General features: G+C 35.3%; 1 protein-coding gene across 6 annotated transcripts in view; it reads right to left on the bottom strand.

Annotated features, from left to right (window-relative positions):
• Orp8 (Oxysterol-binding protein-related protein 8) overlaps positions 1–26150 on the bottom strand; it is a 127967-nt gene that overhangs the window by 3633 nt on the left and 98184 nt on the right. For all 6 annotated transcript variants that reach the window (XM_069831684.1, XM_069831680.1, XM_069831682.1 and 3 more), the window contains 8 exons: positions 25390–25568; positions 24499–24676; positions 19792–19888; positions 19508–19704; positions 12507–12632; positions 8498–8641; positions 5930–6034; positions 3743–3910 (listed from right to left, as the gene is read on the bottom strand). In XM_069831684.1, coding sequence (XP_069687785.1) covers positions 3743–3910; positions 5930–6034; positions 8498–8641; positions 12507–12632; positions 19508–19704; positions 19792–19888; positions 24499–24676; positions 25390–25568 — 1194 coding nt within the window. The remainder of the gene's footprint in view (positions 1–3742; positions 3911–5929; positions 6035–8497; positions 8642–12506; positions 12633–19507; positions 19705–19791; positions 19889–24498; positions 24677–25389; positions 25569–26150) is intronic.

Below are 26150 nucleotides of genomic sequence, written 5' to 3'. Positions count from 1 at the left end.
AAAAAACATGAATAATTTTAAAATGAATAATTATTGAATGTACAATTTTCAAATTTGAATGTGGTTGGTGGTTGAATTGATGTTATATTGGACGTGTGCGTAATAGAAGTGGAACTCGTTGATGTAGGCCTACATGGTGTATTCAACTTATTCAGGATTTCCGAATGGTGCTCTTCATTTATTTGTAAATCGGATTTCAGAAGATGCATAGGTATGATCAGTGATTTTTATTAATTCTTGTTCTTGAATGTCAATGCGAGTCATATTTGAAACTGCTGTGCATCAACTGGAGTGGTTTGTAATTTTCTATTTTTTTTTTTTTTTTTTTTTTTTTGACGTCCAGACCAGCGCAGTTTCAAATGTTGGCAAACAAAGAAACAAATGCTAGGGACGCGATAAAATTAAACAAATGCTAGGGACGCAATAAAATTAAACAAATGCTAGGGATGCAATAAAATTGTGCAATAAGCTGCCATGATTGGTTGAAATACGTCCTTTCGTACCGTTTTATTGGTCAAAAGTAGTATGACGTAGTAAAAGTGTAATAGTCATAGAAAAACAAATAATATTTTATATTTAGTGAATTACAAATTAAACCCAGATTTATATAGTGATGGATATTGACATATTTTGTGATAGATTAAGGAAACTATTTACAAGAAATCAATTACTGACCAAGTGCCTAGTAAGTTTGTGTTTGAATTCAATCTTATTTCGACAGTCCCTGATGCTAGCAGGTAGCGAATTCCAGAGTCTTGGCGGGGCTATTGTGAAAGAGGATGAGTATGAGGAGGTGCGATGGGATGGTATTGTTAGTATTGTTTCATGACGAGAGTGTGTGTTCAGATCGTGGTGGGAAGAAAGGTAAGTGAAGCGAGACGACAGGTACGAAGGAATAGAAGAGTTCAAGATTTCGAAGAGAAAGAGAAGTGAATGTAAATTTCTTTTCTTATCTAGTTTAAGCCAACCTATTGCTTCCAGGAATGGGGTAATATGATCATATTTACGAATATTGCTTACAAAACGTACACATAAATTATGAGCATATTCCTTGCTAAGAAAAACGAAGCTCTTCATTTGTAAAACAAAGATGATCATAAAAAAAGTCTGCATCTATATGCCAAAATTTGATGATGTACACCTGCTTTCAACTCAGATTTCTCTCTAAACTACATGAAATTAAGAGAAAAATAAGAAATATTAGCTAAACAAAATAAACCACAAAAACATAAACTGTGAGTAATTATTAAAACGTAAGATCCATAAATCCAACAAGTGAAGAAAATCTCATTCTTGGAATTAACCTGCACAAGCAACAGAAACAGTGTATTATCTGGAGCTGGTTGAAGATATCAAGAAGAGTAACACTCCATACAGTATACAACAGGTTTTCAAACGTATATACTGAACTAAACACATTTTCGGTTATTTGAAATATATAACATAGTTGCCATGACTTATGAAATAACCCTCTTATGTTTCGTGTATCAGATCCCAATCATACATTCTAATTGGAACAAATTTTGTACAGCTTTTTCTCTTTCACTACCATCTGCCAATCACTATTCTTTGTAAGTAGAAAGTTTCTGACAACTCATACCCATACAAACCAATTATATAATTAAACATATATCCACATATATGTAATTAAAATTGAATATATACTGTCATTACCTTCATTTAATTTTATACCAATCTCGAAACAGCAATACTACGAGGGCTATTCAAAAAAGTAACTTCCATTTTCATACAGTGTGCATAACAACAGAGACAGTGGCGCCGCTCTTGCGGTGGAGTGCACCTTGAAGCAGTACGCGTCGAGCAGCAGTAGAGTCAAAGTCGTGTCTTTGTTCCTCTCTGAGCCACGTGCTGTCAAAATATGTGCTGCAATCGCAAGTCCCGCCAGATATGAGGTACGTTCTGTAATAAGATTTCTTGTGGCCAAAAAGCTAGTGAAATCCATAGCCAACTTTGTGAAGTTTATGGGCCAGACATAATGAGTGAAGGTGGTGTAAGACAATGGTGCCATATGTTCAAAAATGGGCAGATCTGATTCGTTTGGTTGATGAAAGGGTTAGAGCAAACCGCAAGTTCACCATGTCGGAGCTTAGTGACGATTTTCTACAGATTAGTTGTACTCTCTGTACAAAGTGATTACCGAAGATTTGGACTACCAGAAACTTTCTGCCAGATGGGTGCCTAAACTCATTTCTGAGTAACAAAAGGCTCAGCGGATGGGAGCAGCACTGTCCTTTCTTGAGCATTACGAAAGAGGTGATGCTTTTCTCGATCAGACTGTGACAGAAGATGAGATTTGGGTGCGGTATGTGAATGCAGAAACAAAGCTTCAATCAATGCAGTGGGGCCATACTCACTCACCAAAAAAAAAACCCACAAAGTGTCGCCATATACTTTCCACGACGAAACTCATGGCAACTGTCTTCTGGGACACAAAAGGAATTTTGCTAGTGGAGTTCTTGGAGAGGAATGCCACAATTAATGCTGAGCGTTACTGTAACACACTAACAAACTTGAAAAGGGCCATTCAAAACAAACGTCGTGACATGTTGAACCCTGGGGTGATTTTCCCCGGTCGCATACAGCACGTCGTACCGCAACCAAACTGCAAGAGTTCAACTGGGAAGTATTGGATCACCCTCCCTATAGCCCAGATTTGGCACCTAGCGATTACCATCTCTTCATGCATATGAAGACGTGGCTTGGCTCGAAGCGCTTTGATGATGACGAAGAGTTGAAAACCAGCGTCGTAGGTTGGCTTCAGTCGCAGGTGGCCGAATTCTATGATTGCGGAATTTCAAAGCTCGTCAAACGCTACGACAAGTGTCTCAACGTGACTGGAAACTATGTGGAAAATAAACTAGAGTGTATACTTTCAAACGTATTGTAACCCAATTCTGTAACGCCATTCACAGGTTTGTAAAAAATAAACGGAAGTTACTTTATGAATAGCCCTCGTAACATAGTTGCCATGACTTATGAAATGACCCTCATATGTTTCGTGTAACAAATGCCAATCATATATCCTAACTGGAACACAATTTTGTACAGCTTTTTTCTCTTTCATTACTATCTGCCAATCACTATTATTTGTAAGTAGAAAGTTTCTGACACTTCATGCCCATACAAACCAATTAAATAATTAAACATATATCCACATATATGTAATTAAAATTGAAAATATATTGTCATTGCTTTTATTTAATTTTATACCAATCTCGAAACAGCAATATTGTAACAATTATGATCTATACTCCCCATCACCTCCAACACAAAAAGAATGCAGCCAAATTCATTTGGAAAACTGATACCATTTATTATGCAATGAATAGTAAGTACCTATTTTTTTTGGTAGGTTATTTTACGATGCTTTATCAACATCTTAGGTTATTTAGCGTCTGAATGAGATGAAGGTGATAATGCCAGTGAAATGAGTCTGGGGTCCAGCACCGAAAGTTACCCAGCATTTGCTCATATTGGGTTGAGGGAAAACCCCAGAAAAAACCTCAACCAGGTAACCTGCCCCAACCAGGAATCGAACCCGGGCCACCTGGTTTCGCGGCCAGATGCGCTAACCGTTACTCCACAGGTGTGGACTAGTATCTATTAAAAATAAAATTATTACTACATGAACTAGGAGAAAGATGAGGAACGGGAACAGAGAGTGATGATGAGGAAGAATATACTGTATGTACATAAAACATAAGCGTGATATACAACTTACCACAGTCTGTGGGTCCACACTCACTATACTTGCAGTTCTGATCATGGGTGTCTGATGCCTCGTCTTTGTTTGAATAATATAATTATATTCATATTGGCACACATCGTTTCGAGGATCCCATGGGCGTAGGTCTGCATGTTTATATACCCACTGACCAGAAATGAGATCCTGGAATACAACCAAAACTGTAAGTTTTACTTACATAATTTTCATTAGGAGACACAGTGAAATTTTCGGAATATCTCTCTTTCAGCTGAGTCTTTTCTTTATTATCACTGCTCCATGAGAAATTTCCAGCAAAACAATACATTCTCTGAAACATACTACATACTTAAAAATGAACTTACTACTTACTTACATACAGTAAAACCTCGATAAGATACGCCCGCTTATTAAGCTATCCCGTGTAATACACTTTTTTTGTCCGGTCCCTGCACATTTCATATACAACGCCTTTATAAAATACCCCATTTGTTGTGCTCAAGTCCCGCATAATACGCTGTTTTTGTGGAATATTTTCAATGCAATTTTCAGCAATGTACTGTAACAGCAATGAAACATTTTGGTCATTGAACTCACTGGTGCCATTAACCTGAAAAGTATTGGTATTCGATCCTTTACCTGTGCATTTAAACCTTCATACTTAATACCTTAGTATACCCCACCCTCTTGTTACGCTCTCTTATTCGACTCCTTATCTGCGTGGTTAAAGCCTACATACAGTTACAATACCTCACCCTCTTGCTAACCCTCCCTCTCAAACAACATTCCTCACTTGGCCGTAATAAAATTCTGGAAATTTTTGCTGGGCAGTTTGTTGTTCTTTTGTGTATGGAAGTGTCTGTGAATGTGATTACAATGAATGTTAAATGAAAAGCCCTTTCTGTGTCGGAAAAATTGGAAATCTTACGAAAGTACGATAAGAACAGTACTCTTGCTCAGAAACAATCTCTGATGCATTAGGAATCCCATCATCGACATTAAGAACGACAATAAAAAATCGCGACTCAATCATTACAGCTGCAATGTCAGGAGGATGTAATCGCAGAAACTGAAGTGTGGTGAACATGAGGACTTGGAGTACATGCACACGGCAAACCATTATAAATAACTTTTTTTTCGAAAGAATTAAGTACAGTATATATTGTAAATGTCTTTGACGTACAGTACAGTAATTGCATAATGGAGTAATACTGTATTACCTTTCATGAATCTTGTATTTCAATAAAGAAAAATGCTAATAGATACCGTATATAAGTCAAAATTAGTATAACCACCTAATACGCGGTCTCGGTTAATACGTGGTTTACACCCGGTCCATTGAACAGTGTCTTATCGGGGTTTTACTGTATGTCTTTTAGGAACCTGGAGGTTCATTGCTGCCCTCACATCGCAATGCATAGGTCCCTATCCTGAGCAAGATTAATCCAGTCCCTACTATCATATCCCACCTCCCTCAAATCTATTTTTATATTATTCTCCCACCTACGTCTCAGCCTCCCCAAATGTTTCCGTTTAGTATTCCAATACCATACATGTTACATGCAGTGCCCATCTCAAACATCTGGATTTAATATTCCTAATTATGTCAGGTGAAGAATAAAATGTGTGCAGTTCTCTGCATTGTGTAACTTTCTCCATTCTCCTGTAACTTCATCCCTCTTAGCCCCAGATATTTTCCTAAGCACCTTATTCTCGAAAACCCTTAACCTCTGTTCCTCTCTCAAAGTGAGAGTCCAAGTTTCACAACCATACAGAACAACCGGTAACAACTGTTTTATAAATTCTATTTTGAAAGCAGACAAAAGCTTCACAACTTAAAAATGAACACAGGTTAAAATTGTAACAGAAAATAGAACTGGACTATATATGATAAGAATAGCTGCAAACTTTATAACATTCTCCCATTTATAGGAAATAAGTGCACTTTACTTTTGAATTTTTGACTGCATACAACGACCTAAATATTCCTCCAAAAAAGATCATGTATTTCTTCAAATTCATCCAGTGCAACAGATAAAATTCAATCCCTCCACAATTTTTTTTTCTGTTAAAGGTAATCCCTTTTGTTTCACTAAAATAAGGATTATGAATTTATTAAACACTGTTATAAAGTGAACTCCTGATGTCACCAGACTGCAGGCTGATGCACGCGCGTGATCTTCAATTCAATGTTCATTAAAGTACCTGTTCAAAATACTTGGGAATCCACTCCACACACTTCATTTTTCGTTCTTTAGCTGCCGCTCGTTGAGCTTCTTCTAATGCAGTCTTTTCCTCTGTTGCTGCCACCTGCCAATGAGAAGAGCCACAATTAGCTAACATAATTTTAACATACCTCTTGTAATAATAATAATTATAAATTCAGTGCATAGAGGAGGCCATGAAATTGTATTGTATTATATTGTATTGTATTTATTAACATTCCATGGTATTCATACATGCTTACAGCTAGAATATGGAACAAGTAAAAAAACTTAATACTATTATAAAGTCTTAATTTATAGTCACAGTCTAGATGAAATATATATAGATGAGATTTACAATATAGTCTACTAGTACAACACATAGCTTTAGTATCAATTTCATGGAGTGTTATTGAATTCATGAATTCACCTACAGAATACAAGGCGTGAGAAATTAGGTACTTCTTTAATTTGGCCATAAATAATCTTATGTTTTGAATTTCATTTTTTATATCGATAGGGAGGCTATTAAAAATTTTTACTGCCATATAACGCACTCCTTTTTGATAGCACAATAGACTTGCCGATGGAGTATGAAAGTCATTTTTTTGACGTGTATTTATGCTATGAACTGTTGAATTAGTTAGAAAGTTTTCACGATTACATAAGAGGAAGATTATTAATGAAAAGATATACTGACAAGCCATGGGCATTATTTGTAGTTTTTTTTTTAAATAGCCCTACACGATTCCCTAGATTTGGCACCTACTATTATTCTAATTACTCTTTTTTGTAAAAGAAATATATTGTTACTATCTGTGGAATTTCCCCAGAATATTATTCCAAAACTCATTACCGAGTGGAAGTATGTAAAGTATATTGTTTTTAAGGTACTGATATTTACTATCTTTTGCATAGATCTAATAGCAAAAACAAGCTGAATTTAGTTTGGGGGTAATTTCTTTAATATGATTTTTCCAATTTAACACATTATCGATTTTTAAGCCAAGAAATTTGGTTGTTGTTGTTTCTAATTGGGATCTATTATTAATTATTGTGCTAGAAATTTGCGACGTTGAATTTGGACAGGATTTAAATTGAATTATTTATGTTATGAATACAACAAAGAGAGTAATTTACAGTATATCTATGTCACATACTCTTTGAATGAAGCCACACTGCTAACTGCTAAAAGTAGTGTAGGAAATTTAGAATTGTAGAGTTTTATTTATGAAACTACTAATTTCTACACTTCTAACAAGTAACTGCTGAAACACAATGAGATCATTGGGGTTGACCTAATCCACTTCCTTTACATACTGTGCACAATAAAAGCAGTGGAAATATACGTACCTATTTTGAATATCACGCAGCATGCTGTTTTTAAACACTAGGGGAGAAGTGGGTACAGTAAGACAGGGAGAACAGTGAGACATTTTTTATTAGATGGTAAATTTTGATGTTGAGATGTTGGTAACAATGGAGTTGTATGTTGCATGAGTGAAGTAACAGTATTTTCATACTCGATTTGATTCTAGTTATAAAGGTGAGTGATGAAAAAATAATTCGTAATTTTTCACTGTAGAAGTAAAATTTTGGCTTGTGTTTAATAAAGGTTATATTGGATATACAAATGAGATATAAATATGACTGTTTTGTTACCTAATACTATGGTATTTGAGATTATGTTTGGCAAAGTTTCGTCTTTCTTGTTTTAATTTTGAAGTGATGGCGTCATTTTTAAATGAACTATGCGTAAAGGGAACAGTGAGACATGCCATTGAAGGGTACACTGAGACGTCTCACTGTTCCCATGTACCAATGATTTGCAAAAACAAACTGTAATTATATTACATTTACCAGTAACTAACATTAAAAATGAACATACTAGTAACCAATTTAGGAACTGTAGCTTAAAATAATGGATACATTACATTTTAATGGTTTCATAAATAAAAAATTATTCACAAAATTTAAGAAAATGTTAAAAAAAATAATAAAGAATTACATTAAATTCTTATAATCATAAGCTTTGTTGTCATCAAAAATTCATTTAATTTTTTCGCAAAAGTTTGAAATGTCATGGAAAATTCAATTTTCCAAATGTTCCAGATGTTTCAATGGTTTCGAAGTCAGACATCAAAATGATTCTAAATAAGTCTACAGAACATGTCAAGATAAAGAGACAGCAAGTTTTTGTTTTCTTTTGAAATAAGTGTAAATCATTTCAATGACCGTTAATAGACACTGTGGTGTCTCACTGTACCCTCCTGAATGGGAACAGTGAGATATTTGCATTTTTTTGACAAACACATATTGTATATTATGTCCTTTATCTATTAACATTTTTGTTTATGGATTATTATACTCCATGTTTTAATGTCTATTTCTATTGCACTTAATTTTAAAAATACTTGAATTATTATCACTCGTATACATATGTCTTAATATTTTGTGTCTCACTGTACCCACTACTCCCCTACTCTGCTAGCACATACCGAAGGCAATTAATACTTGACTTGCTACATTATCTTACAGACTTCAATGAAGACGCAAGACATACTCTTACCTGATCATCTCGTGCAATTGCTGCAGATACATGTTGCCACAAGTGTTCAGACTCAAACTCTCCCTGCTGATCAACTGATACTGTAAACCGTTTCAGTCTCTGAGCACGGACTTCAGGAGTTGGCTTCCAAAACAACTGTTCCTCCTGCAAAGAAAATCATTACAATAAGAACAATTGCAATTAGAAACTTAAGTTTGTGCTTACAAGATCAGCTGTTATAATAAACTTATCTTTAGAATACAAAACCGAGGGCAAGTAACTTCCACTGTCAAGAGGATTATATGAAGAGCATAAAATAATACAGAAATAAATTGTAAGATATTTGAGACAATATATAAGCTATGGTTTTTAAGAGAAACATTTCAATAAGAAACAAATTAGTGACAAAAAAAGGATAACTGAAAAAGACAACAAATGAAAGTTTTAAAGAGTATGAGTTATTGAAAAAAGAAACACATAAATGAAGTTCTCCTAAAAATAAACGATAAAAAATTTGAGAAAGTAGATAGTTACGTATACTTAGGATCCTTAATGAATAATACTAATGATATTAAAGAAGAAATAAATAGACGAATACAGAGTGCCAATAAATGTCACTTTACACTACTAAAGTATTTCAAATTCAAAATACTCACAAGAGAAACGAAAGTAAAGCTCTATAAGAGATTAATAAAACTGGTACTGACATATGGAACAGAGACATGGATATTGACTGCGGGCAGTATGGCTAGATTTCAGGTGTTTGAAAGGAAGATCTATAGACAGACCAATGAAAACAAAGAGTGGCGAAGAAGGTACAAGAAGAACTCTACCAACTATATGATTCCTTAGCTGATGTTATACCGCCAGCATTCCATTGTAAGATGTTTAGTTGATTCTGTACCATTAAAGTAGTCCCCGCCTGGAGATCCGATTAGGAGACTATTTTACCTCCGGATAATTTTACCTTAATGGTACTCATTTCATATTGGAGTGGTTAAATGGCAAGTTGTAGCTGATTTAAGCGAACACAATATTTTAACGTTTTGGTGGCTACTTCATGTCTGGAGGACCACACCTGCTGTTGGTCGACGGGTCCATTGAACCTAGCTGGGAGATCTTGTTGATCACCAGCTTTCCCTCCTTAAGCCACTCGAGGACGATTTTAGTGCTATAGCAGGTCAGCACTAGGAACAGAAAAGTAGAAAGAGGAGGAAGGAAAATGAAATGAACCCCTAGGCCTCGAATGCTCTAATACCATCGGGGTCAAAGAAAGTAAGAGTTCAGTCGGAGGACTGGATAGGAAAGGGTAAAGAGGGAATTAGGTATTGAATAGAGGAAAATTATACCAAATTCAGTCATTAACTCATCAAGCTGACCAGTGCTAATTGATGAGTAGCCCCTCCCTTTAGTTCAGCTTGTAAAATTATACGATGAAAGAGTAATGGAACGGAGAAAAATTCTCTCCGGCGCCGGGATTTGAACCCGGGTTTTCAGCTCTACGTGCTGATGCTTTATCCACTAAGCCACACCGGATACAACTCCGACGCCGGTTAGAATTGTCTCAGATTAAGCTCCAACTCTTGGGTTTCCTCTAGTGGCCGCCCTCTGCATTACGTCATAGATGTCTATGAACGCAGGACCGAAGTCCACACATTACTCCGTTCCATTACTCTTTCATCGTATGATGACGCAGAATATCTGCATGGAAATATCATATGTACTTCGGTACATTAAAATAATATATATGATATGCGTAAATCACTTCGTGATTTAAGACGGCGCTTATTCCGTCGGATCCCGGCCAACTAGTCACTCATAATGAGTGCACCTCAGCACATGTGTGGACTTCGGTCCTGCGTTCATAGACATCTATGACGTAATGCAGAGGGCAGCCACTAGAGGGAACCCAAGAGTTGGAGCTTAATCTGAGACGATTCTAACCGGCGTCGGAGTTGTATCCGGTGTGGCTTAGTGGATAAAGCATCAGCACGTAGAGCTGAAAACCCGGGTTCAAATCCCGGCGCCGGAGAGAATTTTTCTCCGTTCCATTACTCTTTCATCGTATGATGACACAGAATATCTGCATGGAAATATCATATGTACTTCGGTACATTAAAATAATATATTGTAAAATTATGCTTACTAACAGCTGCACCACGGGAAGGTAGGGATGGGACATTGGGTATTTGTGCAGGTTGGTTCCTTAAACCCTTCAATTGGAAGGATTAATGGCTCTCCCCTCTGTATTCGACAGATACCATTTTGCAAGAGGTCAAATGACATTATTGTCAAATGCCTGGCACTAGAAAACAACAACTACTATATGATTCCTCACACATTATTATGGATATTAGAGTGCCAAGACTAAGTGGGGCTGGACATGTTCAGAGGAAGGAGAGAGGGGATATGGTAAGGAGGATAATGGAAAGCAAAGTGAAGAATCGAATTACTAAATTGTAAAACTATAAAAATTTGTAAAAATTGTAATTGTAATGTTGTAAAATTTTGACTTGTTCCATATTTTAAAGCTTCATTGCTCATGTAAGATCTATGGAATAAAATGAATGAATGAGTGAATGAATGAATGAATGAATGAATGAATGAATGAATGAATGAATGAATGAATGAATGAATGAATGTTGCGAGACCGAGACTGAGATGGATGGATGGATGGGGTCGAGGAGGATGTGAAACAGATGGGGATAAAGAATTGGTGTCAGGTCGTCACAGATAGGGACGCCTGGAAATCAGTTTTGAGGGAGACTATGGCCCGCTTTGGGGGTGGTGATGGTGGTGGTGGTGGTGATGATGATGATGATGATGATGCAACGTTACAACGGCCTGACAATAGCCATCTCAAATTCAAATTCAAATTAAAATTTATTCACAATTTACATTTGAAATGAATACATATGAATATATACCCGAAATGAGCATATGCTCGTGCTTGGGTACAGTCCAGTCATCATCATCATCTTCCTAACAAGTATTAGGCCAAGTGGCCTGTTACGGTCTCAAACTAGAATTTTCAGTCCATCTCTTCTTTGGATGGCCTAGAGATCTTTTGCCATATGGATGGTAATGAAACAGTGCTTTTGGAATTCTGCATCGATTCATTTGTTCGAGATGACCCTTCCACTGAAGTTGATATTTGCTGATGAACTGCATAATGGGTTCTATTTGAAGTTCTTGCATTATGTCCTCATTTTTTGTATGATCCCAGCGAGTATATCCAGCTGTTGCTCTCATAAACCTCATCTCACTTGCTGTTATTCTACTGACATCTTTATTCTTCACAGTCCACGCTTTGCTACCATAGCTTAATACTGGCTGTGCTAAGGTTTTATACAAGCCTATTCTTGTGTGTCTTTGTACTAGTAAAGGTTTCATGATTTTATTAATGATCCCCATTGTTTTATTATATTTACATATTTTTTCAGCAATATCTACTTCATCATAAAGTGATAGTGTATAGCCAAGATAAGTGAAGGTATTTACTCTTTCTATTATTTTATTATTCAAACAGATTTTGCTTGGTACAGGGAATTTCCCACAAAATGACATGATTTTCGATTTTTCCAGTAGTCTACATAAATTTTAAAGAGATCAATAATAAAGTTGATGTTAGAAATAACAGTAACAATAATAATAATAATAATAATAATAATAATAATAATAATAATAATAATAATAATAATAAAATAATAATAATACAATATCCGTGATGGAGATAATACAAAGATAGTAATACAAATTAATTCATTAATAATAATAATAATAATAATAATAATAATAATAATAATAATAATAAAACAAAAATATTTACAATAATAAAATAAATACTAAGACGGATAAAATAAAATATAAAACCACTAGCGAGAGTTAACACAATTTAAATAAGCATATAGTAACCAGAAAAAAAATGACGAACTCGAAAATCAATAGAAAAGTTCGATGTATAGCAGACGACAGCAACCGCCATATTGACATTGTGCTATGCATTATTGGTAGGAATATTCATACTTACCCCTGTTCGTCGGTCTTTAATGAAGATGCTACCATCCCAATATCCATCTATTGTGGCAAGCGTCTCCTTCCCTAACTTCAGACGCCCAGATATCGCATTTGTTTGTTCTGCACCTCCAAGGAATGGCTAAAGACATTAAAACGCATATTGTAGTTAACATGTCGACATCTGAAAGAACTAAAACTAATTTAACTAAAAACTCCTTTGTTCAAGATGATGTTACTAGTTTCTTTTAACATGAACGTGGAGACAAAGGACAGAAACATGATCAAGACGAAAAGCAGAGAAGTTCGGAGGAACAGAACACACAGAAGTGAAAGAGAGAGTGGAAAACAAAAGAACGGCGAAACAAAAAGTAGAAGAGGAAGAAACTGGAAAGAGGAATACGAAGAGTAGGAAAAAAAAAAAGAAATTGAAGGGAAAGAGATAGAGAGGAAAATGGCAGATCAAAGTAGTATCTATCATTAGAGTAAATGATTACAAACCACACGAGCACAGTCATCACACACAATATAAGAAGAGGATCTATATCTTAATTTCAGTATGGTTCTGGAATCTACTAAGTTTCTCATCTAAAGAATACTCCAGCACATTCGCAGGATAACAATGGCCAGAAAGTAATACTAATGACTCATTTGTTTTCAGAGTTGGGTAAAGTTACAATTATAGTTACTGTACACAAAAAGTAACTGAGTTAGTTCCTTTTTTAAAAAAAATATAATTGTGTTATGATACCTTTCTCAGCACTTCCAGGTTATAAGGTCCATAACAAAATGTCCACAAGTACAAAAGGTTCACAAAAAAATGTTCACAAACTAAATAGTCCAACATTTAAAGTCCTACATACAATTCGTCCATGGAGTGAAAAAGCCCAACATCTATGTGGTCCACCATATTATAAAGCACATTATACGGAAAAGTCCATCATACGAAAGATCCATACAAAAAGGTTCAATATACAAAGCTTTTCAACAGAAATGAGTTACTAACTGTAATAATAATTAGGGCCTACATATATTACTGGTCATCCGGCAAGAGGGCAAAGGCAAGCAGTTCCCCCTAGATTTTCTCCTGAAACATGGAAAGTCTATGAATTAGTAATTAATGGTAGACAGCGTACGAATAATATGGTAGAAGAATTCCACTCCCAATTTCAACGACTTGTAGAGACACATCACGTGAACATTTGGCGATTCATTAGCCATTTACAACAACAGCAATCGGAAACAGAACATTTAGTAACCCAGGTCCTTGGTGGGCATACAAATATCAGACAACTAGTAAATAAACGGTATATAAATAATTAAACCAGAATTTTCAACATTGTCGGTAATTACCAAGATTACAAAGATAGGAATGAAATGCTTCAATATCTTAGAGCGATATCATACGGTTTGAAATTATACAGTGACCCTCAAGATGAACAATAGATGTATCTTCTGTATTACATATGTAATATGTATAATATAATTGAAATGATAAATTCCTCGGCACTTTCCTTACAGTTTTCCTTGTTGGACATTTTAGGGAAATGGACGAATTTATATGTGGACATTTTCAAACGTAGGATATTTTTAAGGAGAGGACTTGCTGACAGTGGACCTTTTCAGATAAGGACATTTCTATGGCATGGACGAATTTTCTATGTGGACATTTCTAAAAGTTGGACATTTTCGTAGAGAGGACATATTGCACAGTGGACCATATCTCACTTAACCTTCTCAGCTCTAAAAAGTGTCCCATGTGAAAGGAAGTAATGGATGCATATAAATTACTTCGAAAAAGAAAGGACCCATAATTTTAGAAGTTAAATATACCTTTTAAAAATATCTAATGAGTTTGCCATCAGTCCCTATCCTGAGCAAGATTAATCCAGTTTCTATCATCATCCCACCTCCCTTAAATCCATTTTAATATTATCCTCCCACCTATGTCCCGGCCTCCCCAAAGTCTTTTTCCCTCTGGAATCCAACTAACACTCTATATGCATTTTTGGATTCGCCCATATGTGCTACATATCCTGCCCATCTCAAACATCTGGATTTAAAGTTCCTAATTATGTCAGGTGAAGAATACAATGCATGCAGTTCTGCATTGTGTAACTTTCTCCATTCTCCTATAACATCATCCCTCTTAGCCACTAACATTTTCCTAAAAACCTTATTCTTAAACAATCTTAGCCTCTGTTCCTCTCTCAAAGCAAGAGTTCAAGTTTCACAACCATACAGAACAACCGGTAATATAACTGTTTTACAAATTCTAACTTTCAGATTTTTTGAGAGCAGACTGGATGACAAAATATTTTCATTATTCCGTAACCAGACTTCTTGTGTGTTAGTATGAATGTTACAGATAACTGTTACTACGATTTTAAGTGTAACACATAAGGAAAAAATGACTTTAATTTACTGGTATTATTAATTTTCACAACTTCATTCACGCTTCATGTAATATTATAACAGTTCAAATGGTGAACGAATTTCGAACCCACATTCATATGTATCTCTCTTTTGCAAAGATTACTAGTTAGTATCTTGGTGATAACAGCAATTAAGATAAATCAGTGTCGTAACTATTTTGTTTACTTATTTATAAAACAAATATAAATTTGAAATAAAGCTAACATCACTAATTTAAAAGAACCATGCAATACCACATAGTACTGTTGGATAACTCATTCATTAAGAGATATTAGGTTTCAAAAGGGGCATGCAATATTTATGTATTAAGTATGTATTTCGAGTCAATACAATTAAATGTAGAATTATGAAATTACATTTATACAGCAAGACTCGGCATTATTACATGAAGATAGTATTTATTTACTACTGTGCTCAGTTAGTCCTACTTGTATTTACAGGAAAGGGAAAAGTGCATCATTCAATCACTATTTCCATAGCAACTAGTACTATTCTCTGGATTAGTGAGTTTATACATAATGCACAGTTGAGACGTGCTTTGCATTCTGATCTATTCTCTTTACTTGCATTACAAGAAGAAACTGATAGATGTCATGTAAATGATGCATATTTTCTCATTATACATTTTACACAGGAAATCGAATAAAATTTTCAGGAAAATATAGAAAACAATCAAAACTTATATTAGAAAAGGAACAGAAAGTGCTTAGGTAATACATAGGTTGGATAAAAAGTAATGGCAACACTACTGTCACGTGACGATGGTGCATTTGAGAGCTGCCAGCTGTGTGGACATAACAAGGACTGTTAGATGAGTTAGTGCAGCCAGCAGCGATAGTACTCCATCAATCTACTGCAGTGTGTAGAACGTTCACTTTCATAGGGATAGTGCGAGCGCCATCCTTACAAAACTAGAGCAACGTTCTTGGATCAAAATTGAAATGGCACGAGGTCATACTGCACAAGAATGTTTTCAGGGACTGCGTGAAGCATGTGGCGACATATCGCACAGTTGTACGATGGGTTAAAGCGTTCCGGGAAGGCCTTGTTGCACCGGTACCAAAGGGAAGGTGACGACTTTCTTGGACGAATCGTTGCTATGGACGAAACCTGGACTCGCTCGTATGAACCAAACTTGAAACGCCAATCGCGAATGGAAGCATCCCGGTTCTCCTCGTCCAAAGAAAGTGCGCTCTACACAAAGTGCTGTGAAGGAGATGTTCATTGTGGCGTATGACATTGATGGGGTAATACTGCACTACGCTGTACCTCCAAGGCAGACGGAAAACGCGTACTACTGGAACATCCACCGTACTCACCCGATATGATCCATGCGATTGCGATCTTTTCACCAAAGTGAAAAAACCACTGCAAGGACCCGGTACAATACCAGAGATGAACTTATCCGTGCTATATGGCAGTCAATACGGAACATCAACAAAGATGGACACGCTGATGGTGTACGATGCCTTCCAAACATTTAGCAAAAGGTAATAAATAAGGGGGGCGACTTGGGTAGAAGGTACGTAAATGTTGTACCCCTGTGAATAAAGCTATGTCAGAAATATTGAACTGTTGCCATTAGCTTTTATCCAACCCTTGTATGACACATAAAATAGAACATTTTTTTCCAAGTTGCTAAAAATCAAATGGAAAAAATTCTTTCAGAAACCGATGTGAGTACATCTTCAGTGTCGTGTGATATGGACTTCTATTACAACTAATTATGATAGTGAAAGTAAAATTAGTGGCAATATCGGTCAGTGCCCTCGTAATGAAAGTAATGAGTAGGGCTAGGATTTTAATGAAATTGCATTTTTTTCTAGTAAGAAACATAGCTGCTTTAGTATTTATATGTTATGTGATAAACTGAGTGTTTTAAAACATAATTGTTAGGATATTTTTTTACATTTTTTACCTCTTACAACTCATAAGAGCATTTCTTGTTTTATTCGGTCATTTTTGGGGTATTTTCATTTAATTTTGACCATAAATCCCCATTACTAATGTAAAATATTATTTATTTCCTTTGATATTTCTTTACATATTTTTTTCAATTAATACCCATTATTTTGTATATTATTTTAATTGTTTCTCCACACAAATATTGTCATTTTAACGTAGTACACCCCCACGTAATGGATCAGTCCAACCACCCCTTCAATATAGACTCCTCCAAATCTGCTAGTTCCAGATAAGAGTGGCCTTGTGGTGGACTACATGGAACTACATCAGGTAAAATAATTAATTAAAGTGTACTATTCAGGAAAATTATGTAAAATTAAATAAACTTGAATGTTGGTACTAGAATTTAATTTAATTACTAGTCTAAATTTTAATATTCCTATTAAGCCAATTATATAAGATCAATTTTTAGGGCATTTTAAGGGCATTTTTGAAAAATTTTTAGTTCATAAATGCATTGTTTTTAGGACATTTTTTCATGATTTATAGGTTATCAAAATCCTAGCCCTAGTAATGACAGTGGTGAGTGTGGAAATGAAGTAAGTGAAATTAGTGATGAACCAATTTTCTGGCTAATAAACGAAGCAACCAGACTCTATATCAATAGTGAAGGACTGAAACAAAATTTGGAAGATTTCAGATTCGGCAAAAGCAGGATGGTTATTGTTAGAGGTACTGTACATCATCATTATTGAGACTTTTAAAGTTATATTTGATTTTATTTACTGTGTATGATTTCCTATTTTTCACTACTTCAATTTAAATATTGATTATTCAATTGTCTGCTTTTGTTTCAATTAAATTGTCATAGATCGTTATTTATGTCCAGACAGCAGCAGCGATTTTCATTGACAGGGGCAGCAAAAATGTTAAATACAACCCTGAATGTATCATTCAGTACCTCTGAAATTATAATTGAATCGCTATTTGTTAAAAGGACAGATGTCACTTTCTTTCGTTATTCATTTTTTTTTATTGAAATGTGTTCTCTTACCATATATGCATCAATTTATGTTAAAAGGACTTTTAAAAACCCAGTATAAATGGTTAAAATGCAACATAACACTTTACAACTTATGTTAAAAGGGCAGATGTACTGGACAGTTTTTTTTGTCTCCCCTGTAAAATTTCTATTTTTGAATTTCTGCACTTTTAACAAATAGCGATTCAATTATAGATTAATGTGAACAAACAATAAAATATTAACAGTGAGATCTGCATAGGAATGTAGAATGTAGGAATGGAGGAAGTGGATGGGAATGGGGAAAATATCTTATTCCTAAAACGAAAAAAAAAAAAAAATATATATATATATATATAACCATATGGACCAGGTACAAGTTTTCACCAGAGGGGAATTCCCTCTGTTCCCCATTAATTCGGACTCTGGGGTATCATTTTCAAAAATGAAAAACGTTAGTAAGAAAGAATGACAAGTGTTACAGTTTTGTTTCATGAATTAGATACATGCTAAAAATAGGCGAAGAATTGAATATATCCTTTTAGTGAGGTTTAAAATACGTTACTTATTTAAAGTGTGTTTCCATTCAATCACCACAATTAATTTTAATGACCTGTTCCGAATTATTTGTACTGTTAATAATAGCATTCTTATAAAATGAAAATATTCTTATACAGAGTGTTCTAAAAAAAGTTACAATATTTAGAAAGGCGATAGTATGCATCAAAATAAAAAATAAAAGTCCTACAAACAAGAGTCCTAAAATTAATATCTTCTGGAAAATGAGCGAATGTTATCATCACTATAAGAATGGCATATCTTTCACTGTGAGTTCTTTGGCAAGAGGAAACAGAATGCAACCGTTTGTCACTATGTATTACACAGCACACCTTTGTTTGCGATTATATCAAGAGGACGCTTAAGCAGATGGCAGTATGTTAGAGTACTACTGCAGTAGTATTACTGTACCTGTCAGGTAAGATAGTTTCGTATCTGTTGAATAGGAGCATATTATCACCACTCTAAGAGCAGCTTATCTTTTACATATTGTGAGCTCTTAGGCAAAAAACAAAACATGCTCCTATTCAATACATGCGAGACTAACTTACCTGAATGGTACAGTAATACTACTGCAGTAGAACGATTACAAACTCTAATGTACTGCTGTCTGCATAAGCATCCTGATACAAAAACAAAGATATAGTGTGTAAAACATAATGACAAATAGTTGCATTCCGTAACCTCTTGCCAAAGAACTCACAGTGGAAGATATGCTGCTCTTACAGTGATGATAACATTTTCTCATTTTTCAGAAGATATTAATTTTAGGATCTATGTTTATAGGACTTTTATTTCTTGTCTTGATGCATACTACCTCCTCTCTAAATACTGGAATCTTTTTTCAGAACACCCTGTATACATAAGAGTATATTAAATTAAATACGAAATACTAGTATGTTTGGTAAGTGCTTCTTAATATTAAGCATATTTCAGTACTCCTGCGTTATATCTGTACATTCTCAAAGGCATCAATATTCTTTACCTGATTTATTTGTTGAATAGAATTCATGCAAAACGAGATATAAGTGAAGCCCTAGTTATTATTGTTTAAATAATTGCACAGTTGTAAAATCTCAACAGTAATATTTACAAACCTTCAGTTTAAATTCAATTTCAGTTTTATAACCAGTTTTCTCGCAGTCAATGATAACTTTCCCTCCTAGTTCCATTGTGAGAGTCCCCATGAGGATGCCTTTACAATGTGCATAGGGAATGGTTATACTGTAGTCTTCACCACGAGGCAAGAGGGTAAGCAAAGCCACACCATCTAGAATTGCTGAAGTAGAATTGCCTGAAAATTCATACAGAGTTTTATATAAGCCAGTATACAGCAGGCATATCAAGCATGCAGAGAAAGTGTCCATATTAGTTTCCCTACCATAAAATTTGGACTTCGCTAATATAGATGCACTGATGCAGAAACCATCTTGCCGGTTTGTCACATAAAATGCAGAAACTGGTGGATGATGAGAAACCTGCAATCATAACAAAAATCAAGAATATATGGTATCGAAATATTGTCACGTGTCAACTTAAATTTCCTCGAAAGATTTTAGTAATGTACTGAAAATCTCAATGATAAAAACACATTTAAAATAGTACATTATGCAACGAGCCTATAATGATACTAATTAAGACGCAAGTATGTTTGTTTATGAAACAAGCACGAGTTTCATAATTTTCATATGAGCGTCTTTATTACCATTATAGGCAAGTTTCATACGACTTTTTATGCTCGACCATATTTCTAACTTGAAATTATTCAGAAATATTCATTTTATTTGTATCTGACAGAAGATCGGAAGTGACCTCGTTCACAGCTCGTTAATTGTGAGATGTGCGCAGACGCGAAAGTATTGATTTTTTCCGAGGAACAATAATGTCACTGACCTTGATGTAATGTAACATGAACTAATTTTGATATAACCTGGAAATTGATTTAAATTGAAAAACGAGATGACAAATTGAATTTATTTGAATATTATTTACAATTAATGCTAATTATTATAGTAACAGAACATAACCTTCTGTGACAGAATTGGATTTTCAGCCTCCGTGATGTTTCCCTCGTTGTCTTTCGATTGCATATCAGAGAATAATCGAAAACCTGAACTTTAATGAATAGGTGTACTTTAATGACATGCATTAAAGGACTGCTACCAGGTGTATATAATTACTACATTTCGGCATGGTCGAGCATAAATAAATTAAATATGTCAGCTGACTAATAATGTATACTGGCATTAAAGATATCTTGGCTTACAATTTTCTGATTGTGTAAGACAGCATTGTAAGCAAGGGATGTCAGAACCAAAGATTATATACAAATGAACAAACTTTCAAACAATACCACTAGTTCTCAATAGGTGAAACTATTATCATACAATCATCTAAGAAAACTACGCACTGAAATCGATATTTCTCTCCAAAGCAAACTAAAGAAAATTATAAAGCATACTTAAAATAACATAATTCTGTATCTCTATGGTGACCAGACGTCCTCTTTTGTCCGGACATGTCCTCCTTTTTAGGCCTTTGTCCAGAATCAGGGCAGATTTAAAAAAAATCAAGAAATGTCCTCCTTTTCGTAACTTGTATGACTGATATTTTTAAATTATCTGATTTGACGCCTTTTTCAAGTAACTTGCCTGTAGATGTGAACAGCATTGACAGAATATACTCTTTGCCAACGATCATAATAACTCTCTTTGCTTCTCCTTGTTATGGTCATTGCTCACAGTTAACTAGTAAATCGAGAGATCGAGGTGTGAATGTAAATCTAAAAAGATATTTTCTGTCCTCCTTAATAATTACAGTTCCCTTGACTTTCATATGTAGCTAACTGTAAAATCATTATTATTAAGTTTTTTCATAATTATTTTATAATAAAATAGATATTAACATACTTTTAAGTATGATATAAGACTAAATCTGTACTGTATATATTTTGTAATAAAATAGATATTGGCTTAATTTATAGTATAATATAGGCCTAAGCCTAAATCTAAGTACATATTTTCTGTCCTCTTTTTTGGAACAATGTCCTTCTTTCTGAAGCTTTGTGTCTTCTCTTTTTATCGATGTGACTCTGGTCACCCTATGCATTTCTGAAATATTTAAATACATAAAATAATAGAGTGGAAACAATAACATAAAATTACATAATTAATTTCTTTAGTTGGGAGGCCGAAGGGAAAAAGACCTTTAGGGAGGCCGAGACGTAGATTTTATTTTTATTTTATTGGGTTATTTTACGACGCTGTATCAACATCTAGGTTATTTAGCGTCTGAATGAAATGAAGGTGATAATGCCAGTGAAATGAGTCCAGGATCCAGCACCGAAAGTTACCCTGCATTTGCTCGTATTGGGTTGAGGGAAAACCCCGGAAAAAACCTCAACCAGATAACTTGCCCCAACCGGGATTCGAACCTGGGCCACCTGGTTTCGCGGCCAGATGTGCTGACCGTTCCGAGATGTAGATGGGAAGATAATATTAATATGGATTTGAGGGAGGTGGGATATGATGATAGAGAATGGATTAATCTTGCTCAGGATAGGGACCAATGGCGGGCTTATGTGAGGGTGGCAATGAACCTCTGGGTGCCTTAAAAGCCAGTAAGTAAGTTTTTTAGTTAGTTATTCATAACATATTCCAGTCCACCGTTATGGAGTAATGGTTAGCATGTCTAACCTTGAAATGAGTGGGCTTGAGTTCAAACCAGGTTGGGAAGTTACCTGGCTGAGGTTTTTTCCTGGGTCTTCCCTCAACCCATTAAGAGCAAATGCTGGGTATCTTTTGGCGCTGGACCCTACACTCATCTCGCTAGCATTATCACCTTCATCTCACTCAGATGCTAGATAACCGTAGCAGTTGATGAAGCACCGTAAAATAATCAATTAAAAAATACATATTCTACATTTAGTCCTTTACCATATATATATATAGGATAACTCTCTGCATCAAAATCCACAGTTAATTCTCGATTTACCACGCAAATCGTCTGTAGCTGCATTTAGATTGGCAACAGGCCATGATTGTTTGGCCAAACACCTGCATAGAATTGGAATATATCAGTCCCCTAACTGCCCATTGTGCAACTCAAACCAAGAAATGGATTCGAAACACCTCAAAATCTGTGCTTCAGTGGCTGGCCATGATAATATCTTTGAAAAATATTGGAGTGCAAGAGGTCAAATGATTTTACTGTCAAATGCCTGGCATTAGAAAACAACAACAACAACATATATATAGGATAACTACTGATGTAGAGTTGGTATGGGTAAGAAAGGGTTGGCTGTTTTACAAGAAGTTGTATGTTGTACGCATATTCATTATTCTATCAGTTATTATGGACTCTAGTTATACTAGCGAAAACCCTGAGGGCGCATTGTGGGCATGTGGGTAGCAAGGCATTCTCAGTAAAAAACTGGATCAAGAGTTTGCAACGGTTTTTTTTCAAGTTTATCCTTTTTATTTTACATACTGTTGGCAACACTGACTTATCTGCGCCATCTATTCGTACAAGTAATAACTAATGAAGTCACACTCACATAAACAAATGATCAATCACTATTGATTAGCACTGGTCAGGCATCTTTGAACACCAGTGTACACGTATCTTATGTAATTGATGTTATTTCTTGCCGAAGATAACAAAATATTTATAGAGTTACTGTAAAGGGATAGTGATAGTTTATCATCACCGGCAACAAAAATGTTGTGCTTTTCCCACATCTCTCTCTAAAGTAGTTCAGGCAATGAGAAGGAAAAATGGAATCACAGAGAAGAAGGTCAAATATTGATTGTGAGGCAGGAATTCCAATTTGCTGATGGACAATGGCAGCCGCTCCATATGTACTAAGGTACTGCAGCACAATGTTAATTTTGAGAAAGAGAAAAACCTTTATATTTCAAACTGCATGGGCTTTCTTTATTTTTTCCTCGCCATTCACGCACTCCATTTGTTTCTCCAATATCTTTGTGATGTTCTATTTCGCACACGAGAAGGTTCATGATATCATGAAACTAGTGAAATTCACTTTGCGCATTCGTACGAACTAATTCTCTTTTCCCCTCTCCCCACCATGTCTACAGCTGTGAGCTCTGCAGCGTGAATGCACAGGTGGCAGTAGTGTTGCACTGCACTAGTTATTTTATAGCTAGTTCCATCTTTTGTAGTCTTCATTTGACTGCAAATTTTTATGTTTTATATTTCTGATAGGCATTTGGAAATTTTCTAATATACAATATTGACTCTTTTTTAGTGAATATTGGGGCTTAGAGGAAGAGTCTATGTGAGCTCCAAGAATGTTGGCTACTTCTCTCACTCCGATTTTTGCCATTCCAGTTCAAGGAGAACATTAGAGAATTTTGAAAAAGGAAAGTCGAAAATGTACAATAGTGGCAAAAAAAAAGTGGACCAACCCTTGTAGCTATTTCAGAGCCTTGTTCACTCCAGAGCACGATAGACTGGTAACTAAGACTTTCGTGGTTCGAATCCTGCCTAGGAAGGAAACTTTTTTTTGTTCCTTATTCAAACTTATTCCCAATACTTTTCGATTGCTGGCAAAATTCATGTTCTGGGAATAATAAGTTAATTAAGTAGTAAAATATCGCTGCAATTGAAAAGTATTGGGAATAAATTTGAATAAGGAACAAAAAAAAGTTTCCTTCCCAGGCAGGATTCGAACCACGAAAGTCTTAGATACCAGTCTATCGTGCTCTGGAATGAACAAGGCTCTGAAAACAGCTACAAGAGTCGGTCCGGTATTTTTGCCACTATTGTACATTCTCCTTTCAAAATTCTCTTTGGCGTTTCTTCAATTGGAATGGACATTTTCGGATCTGTACATCCTAAGGTTTCAGCAGGCATTTGAGAAATAGGAATACAAACAAATAGACAAACAGACAGATGGACGAGTGGGCACATAGGTAGAAAGATACATGGGGAGATAGATTAGATAGATGAAGTAAGACCTGAGGAAGGTAAGGTACACTCGCTAACATGTCTTGATCATACTTGTGAAACCAGTTGTAAACTTTATTAAGAAATAATATTCTCAAAACAAAAATACTGTACCCACCTGCTCAGAAAGATAAAATGTCCGAGAACCATTTGGATGCTTCCAATAACAACGAAATGTTTCACCGAGAATTGGATTGTATGGTTTTTTAAGACCTTTGGGTTTTTTGTAGAAGCCTGAAAGGTACCATTTCACAATACCCTTCATTCTTGTAAAAGCATCATCCTCCAAAACAGCTCTGAAACAAATAAATACGTAACTAAAAGTTATGACACAATACCAAAGATTATTAATATTCATGAAAAACAAATTGCATGTCCCCATTGCTATATGTTATTGCAGCTTATGTGTAAAACAAATAAAGAGCTGTACTGGATGATGCCCAAGTCACTGCAAGTGATAACAACACAGGAGATGTTTTGATTCAACACAATAACGCTCGTCCTCAAAAAAGTTTGAGGACTTCTGAACACATCACAAAACAGAGTTGGACAGTGTTGTTACCCCACCCATCCTACAGCCCTGACCTGGCTCCCTCGGACTTCCATTTGTTTGGGGCATTAAAGGATGCCATTCGTGGAAGACATTTTGAGGATGACGAGGAGTTGATTCATGCAGTGAAGAACTGGCTTCGTAACCAGAACAAGGATCGGTACAGACATGGCATACATGCCCTTGTGTCTTGCTGGGGGAAAGCCAAAGAACTGGAAGGAGATTATGCAGAAAAAAAAATTAGGTATGTAGATAAAACATCATTTTTTCATATGTGTAAATCACATAGTGTGGAATAAATAATTTAAGAAAAAAAAAATGTGGGGTATTACTTTCTGGGTGGCTCTGTATTAACCATCCTGATTACCAAATAAATTTTACTGCATAAAACTGCATATATATGGGAAATAAATTGCCTTGAGAATCACGATTAAAAACAAGAAAAGTAGTTATACTCACTTTGAGAGAATATCAGCATGATAATATGAATCTGATAGTTTATCCAAGAAAGACCTTGGCTCCAAAATAAATGTAGGCAGCACCACCTTGGAGAGGTCCATGCCAGGTCGCACCTGCTTCACTAGGTACCAGATGAGAGACTTGTGCTCCTCAGGAAGTTCTTCCACTTGTTCCCCTGCCTGTATCAATATCAGCATTTACTCCACACGATCTGTACAATGGTTTATTCGGTTTATTTCTCCACTTTAAGGTGAAATATATAATAAGATTATATATTTTCAACAAAAATTGGGCAATAAACAGTCTATAACACTATCAAGAGCGTATCTTTGCTGTGCCTCCAAAATTCGCTATGTGCATTTAAACATATTTTTCAAGAGAAATAAAAAAGTATTACCACCTTTAATTCCATTGATTTTCAAAGCTACTTTGGGTATAATTTCAATCATTACATGAAAAATGATGAAATTATACCGAAAGTAACTTTGAATATCAAGGGTATTAAAAGTGATAATCAATCAATCTTCTTAATGTATCTAGCTGTTTCCTGACAACATAAAGTCCAAGACTTTGTCGTAGTGAGGGGGCTTAAACTTGTTTAAGCTAACAAGTAACAAAGAGGTACCCACAGAAGCTGCATTAACACCAACGCAGTCCCACTATATTTTTCACTGCTTATGATTCATGGAATCCCTCAGTGTAAAATTCTCCGGAGGTAAAATAGTCCCTCAATTGGATCTCCGGATAGGGACTGCACTGAG

The sequence above is a fragment of the Periplaneta americana genome, chromosome 7, assembly GCF_040183065.1.
Source record: "Periplaneta americana isolate PAMFEO1 chromosome 7, P.americana_PAMFEO1_priV1, whole genome shotgun sequence".
In the NCBI taxonomy this organism is placed as follows: Eukaryota; Metazoa; Arthropoda; class Insecta; order Blattodea; family Blattidae; genus Periplaneta; species Periplaneta americana.
The sequence above is the reverse complement of the archived record's forward strand: the minus strand, read 5'-3'. Positions and strand labels throughout refer to the sequence as shown.